Source organism: Ipomoea nil, unplaced genomic scaffold, assembly GCF_001879475.1.
Source record: "Ipomoea nil cultivar Tokyo-kokei standard unplaced genomic scaffold, Asagao_1.1 scaffold1720, whole genome shotgun sequence".
In the NCBI taxonomy this organism is placed as follows: domain Eukaryota; kingdom Viridiplantae; phylum Streptophyta; class Magnoliopsida; order Solanales; family Convolvulaceae; genus Ipomoea; species Ipomoea nil.
In genome coordinates this window covers 238,831-242,560 of record NW_017618148.1, presented here as the reverse complement: position 1 = coordinate 242,560, position 3,730 = coordinate 238,831, and the positions used below count along the sequence as shown (strand labels likewise).

At 37.6% G+C, this 3,730-nt stretch overlaps 1 protein-coding gene across 2 annotated transcripts; it reads left to right on the top strand.

Moving 5' to 3' along the window:
- Positions 1–257: 257 nt before the first annotated feature.
- Positions 258–3,118, top strand: LOC109191729 (protein ABHD17B). 2 transcript variants are annotated; one of them, XR_002055972.1, is made up of 6 exons: positions 258–856; positions 1,450–1,486; positions 1,729–1,965; positions 2,048–2,095; positions 2,400–2,715; positions 2,781–3,118. XR_002055972.1 is itself a non-coding variant. In XM_019342382.1 (5 exons), the coding sequence occupies exons 1-5, from the start codon at positions 558–560 to the stop codon at positions 2,658–2,660; spliced, it is 882 nt and encodes a 293-aa protein (XP_019197927.1). In that variant the 5' UTR covers positions 258–557; the 3' UTR covers positions 2,661–3,118. The 2 variants fall into 2 exon arrangements, 1 of the variants encoding a protein (XP_019197927.1); XM_019342382.1 differs by having other exon boundaries at positions 2,400–3,118.
- The last annotated feature ends 612 nt before the right edge of the window (positions 3,119–3,730 follow it).

Here is a 3,730-nt window from a genome sequence, read left to right as displayed (position 1 = left end):
TTGAAATTAAATATATTTAATAGAGATCATTCAATTTACGGTTTCATTCATAAAATTTGACCCCAAAATCTTTAATTTGCACGAGTTGAGTCCAATAGATGCAACAATTGCAAATTGATTGATGATTACTGGTACGAGAAGGCAACATAGACGGATGCTAACTTAACTTCATCGAGCTGTCTGTAATAAATTAAATTAAATTAAATTAAATTAATAAAAGTAAAACAGTTGTTTGCTTCTTTTAATTCAATCTGGTGTCTTGGGCATTGAATTGCATTGTTTCCCAAAGCTCCTCATCTCCCCCGCCCGCCCGCCCACTTAGATCGGATCTTTCACTTCCCTATTCATTCTTATCAACCCCTCTAAAAGAGACCAAAAACCCAGAACAAAGAAGACGATCGGAGAAAGGGAAGGAAGCGCCACCCAGAAGATTCCTCTTCATCTCTTCCAGAAGAACAGTCGAGGTGGGGTGGGGGTGGGGGTGGGGGGGAGAGAATCTCTATGTTCCATTGCAGAGGAGAGGCGAGGTTTCATTTCAGGTGGGGGGTTTAAATTAAATGGGGAATGTGACGTCGAACGTGGCCGCAAAGTTCGCATTTTTTCCACCTGACCCGCCGACGTACGATGTTTTCAGAGACGAGGACGGGCGGCTGTGCTTCACCGGCGTGACGGCGGACAAGAACGTGGACGTGCATTTGCTGGACACCAAGGGCGGGAACAAGATTGTGGCCACCTTCTGGAAGCACCCTTTTGCCCGGTTTACGCTCTTGTATTCCCACGGTAATGCTGCGGATTTGGGGCAGATGCAGGGCCTCTTCCTTGAGCTCAGAGCTCATCTCCGTGTCAATATCATGAGGTTTCTTTCATTCATTTCTTTCCCCAAATGTCTAAATGTTTTGTGTTAACTTGAAAGTTATGAACTTCAAATTGTCCCTCTGTAATTCTGTGTTCTATGCAATTCTTGTTTTTCCGGGATGGGTGTGAATATGTATTTGCGTTTTTGTTTGCTGATCTAACTTGATCTTTGAGTTTAATGAAATGTGTGCTTGAAAGTTTTAATCTTTGCCTTGTATAGGTTCTACTGCTCCTCCTGGGATTTTCTGCTGATAATTTCAAAACCAAATTTGCATATTTTTCATTTCATTTCCCTTTATTGTTCCTGCAATTGGCTGTATAGCTGTTTCTGTTGATACTTTCACTTGCCAATTGCCTAATTGGTCAAATTTTTGTTTATTGAATTCCTATTTTCAAAATCTGTGTGTGCTTTCCCATTAGTTTGTTATTTCATCTGCTTAGTTGCATGTATTTGGCAGAAGCCTTTGGTAAAACTTTTAGTGTGATGTGAAATTTTGAAAAGATTCTTAAATTTTCTTTCTTTTTTACAGTGCTGTATGGTATGGTATGTTTCTTTTCTATCTGATACCATGAAATTTTCTTCTTTGTTTGCAGCTATGATTATTCAGGATATGGTGGATCTTCTGGTAAGGTAATGAATATATAAAGTGCTACTGGATAGATACTTTATCATAGTTCACCTTAGTTTCCATAAAGAAAAGCTCAGATCGAGAAATTGAATTTGACATTAAATTGTTAATTTCAAATATTTGAGATGGAAGAGGAAGAAAAACCGACTAGACCATTTTCCTTCTCTTCTTTGGAGCATTATTTCAATGTGTTTTTTTCATTCTCTTCGTTCTTGAGAAGTGTTTTTTTGCGTTTATTTAACAGCCATCTGAGTTCAACACATACTATGACATAGAAGCTGTCTACAATTGTTTGAAGAGCGAATATGGAATTAAGCAAGAGGAAGTGATTCTATATGGCCAATCTGTCGGTAGTGGGCCTACATTACACTTGGCAGCTCGTTTACAGCGGCTGAAAGCTGTTGTTCTTCATAGCGCTATACTTTCTGGAATACGAGTTTTATATCCCGTCAAGATGACATTCTGGTTCGACATATTTAAAGTAAGTAAATTTCCTAATATTCATCTCTTCTTGAAATTTGAAGCGTTATTTTGTTTTTGAAATGCTCGATTTTTCTTTTCAGAATATAGACAAAATACGGCAAGTCAGCTGCCCGGTTTTAGTTATCCATGTAAGAACATCTCTGATCTTACTCCTCCATATTGTGATGAATGTTTTTAATGCATCGAACTTCAAACACAAACATTCTTAATGAACCACCCATGTTGGCATATGTTTCGAGCATAGCTTTGAGACCTATATTTAGTAAACAATTATGGCATCGATGACTTATGATCGAAGTTCCATGTTATTTTTTTGGTTTGTCTTGATATTTCCTTAGAAAATCTTCAATGTCCTTATCATGAAAGCCATTTTTACGTTTCGGGTTATCTAGATCGATCATCCTTGTTGATTCTGAAAAGAGCGACTTGCAGGGTACAGCCGATGACATCGTTGACTTCTCCCATGGGAAGCGCTTGTGGGAGCTTTCGAAAGAGAAGTATGATCCGCTGTGGGTGCAGGGGGGCGGGCATTGTAACTTGGAGACATATCCGGAGTACATTAGGCACTTGCGCAAATTTGTAAATGCGATGGAAAAACACTCCTTCTCGAACCAAAGTAAACCACACCTTACTCATGCCCCGAGCATAACCGAATCCAAAAACAACAGATGCTTGAGATTTGGGAAAAGATGAATATATATATAAAGAAAGTCGCAATTCTTGTTGGATCGGACCATCACTTCAAAAGGTATCAAATCTCGAGTTGCCAATGAAGCTTGCTAAATGAGCTAACACGAGTTAGCTAGATATCAGCTTCACTCTGGATCTTGCTTGTGCAAATAGTTTGTGGTGAAGGGTGGCGTTTTACGACAGAAAACCTTCCGATTAGGCTTGAATCTAACTCGGTGTGGAACTAGGAATGCCAAGAGTTATGTCGAGATCTTTCGTCACTGACAGTAGGTATGCGAATGCGATGGTTTCTGTCAATAACTTCATTGATTTTTCTTTTTTCTTGGTCATGTATGTATTTTTCATTTCTCAACTCCCCTCAACCCCCCCTCTCTCTATCTGATTTGGAAGCACAATTTATTATATATATAAATTCATTGCATGCAAGTAGCCAGCAATCTGCTTGTTTCTTGATTCTGAAAGTTCTGAATTTTTGGTACTCAGATTGGGTTGATACTAATTACAATTGCTATTAAGCAGATGCTGCAGAACCCACTAGTTGCAGTTATAATCTGTTCAGGAAAAATAAATTAATTATCCATAACAAATATAATTATATAGTGAGTGAAGCATAAATTTCGTACCTAAAAGTCACGAGTTTGATTCTTACTAACACATTTTTGGTCAAGTTTGCTGCATAGAGTCTTTTTAGTATGATTTCCTTCTTGGTCGTTGCATAGAGGTTTTTTTAGTGCGATTTACCTTTTCTATATAGTTTACGAGTTATTACACAAAATGAGGTTAATGAGTACACATTTTTAAATAGTGATGGTGAGATTCTCTTGGCATAGAAAAAAAAAATTGGTGAAATTAGCTCTATAAGTATTTAGAGAAACATAATTAGTTCAAAATTTCGAAAAATGTAATTAGATTTGAACTGAAAAAGGTGTTATTACATTTGTAATGTTTTATTAGCTCTTCCTTCCGATCTTGCTCGTGCAAACAAGTAATTTATCTCTGTTATGGCTTTACAGAATTAAAATAGTACCTCACATCCTTATTTCGTGATCGATTTTGCAATTTATCTGGTCGAA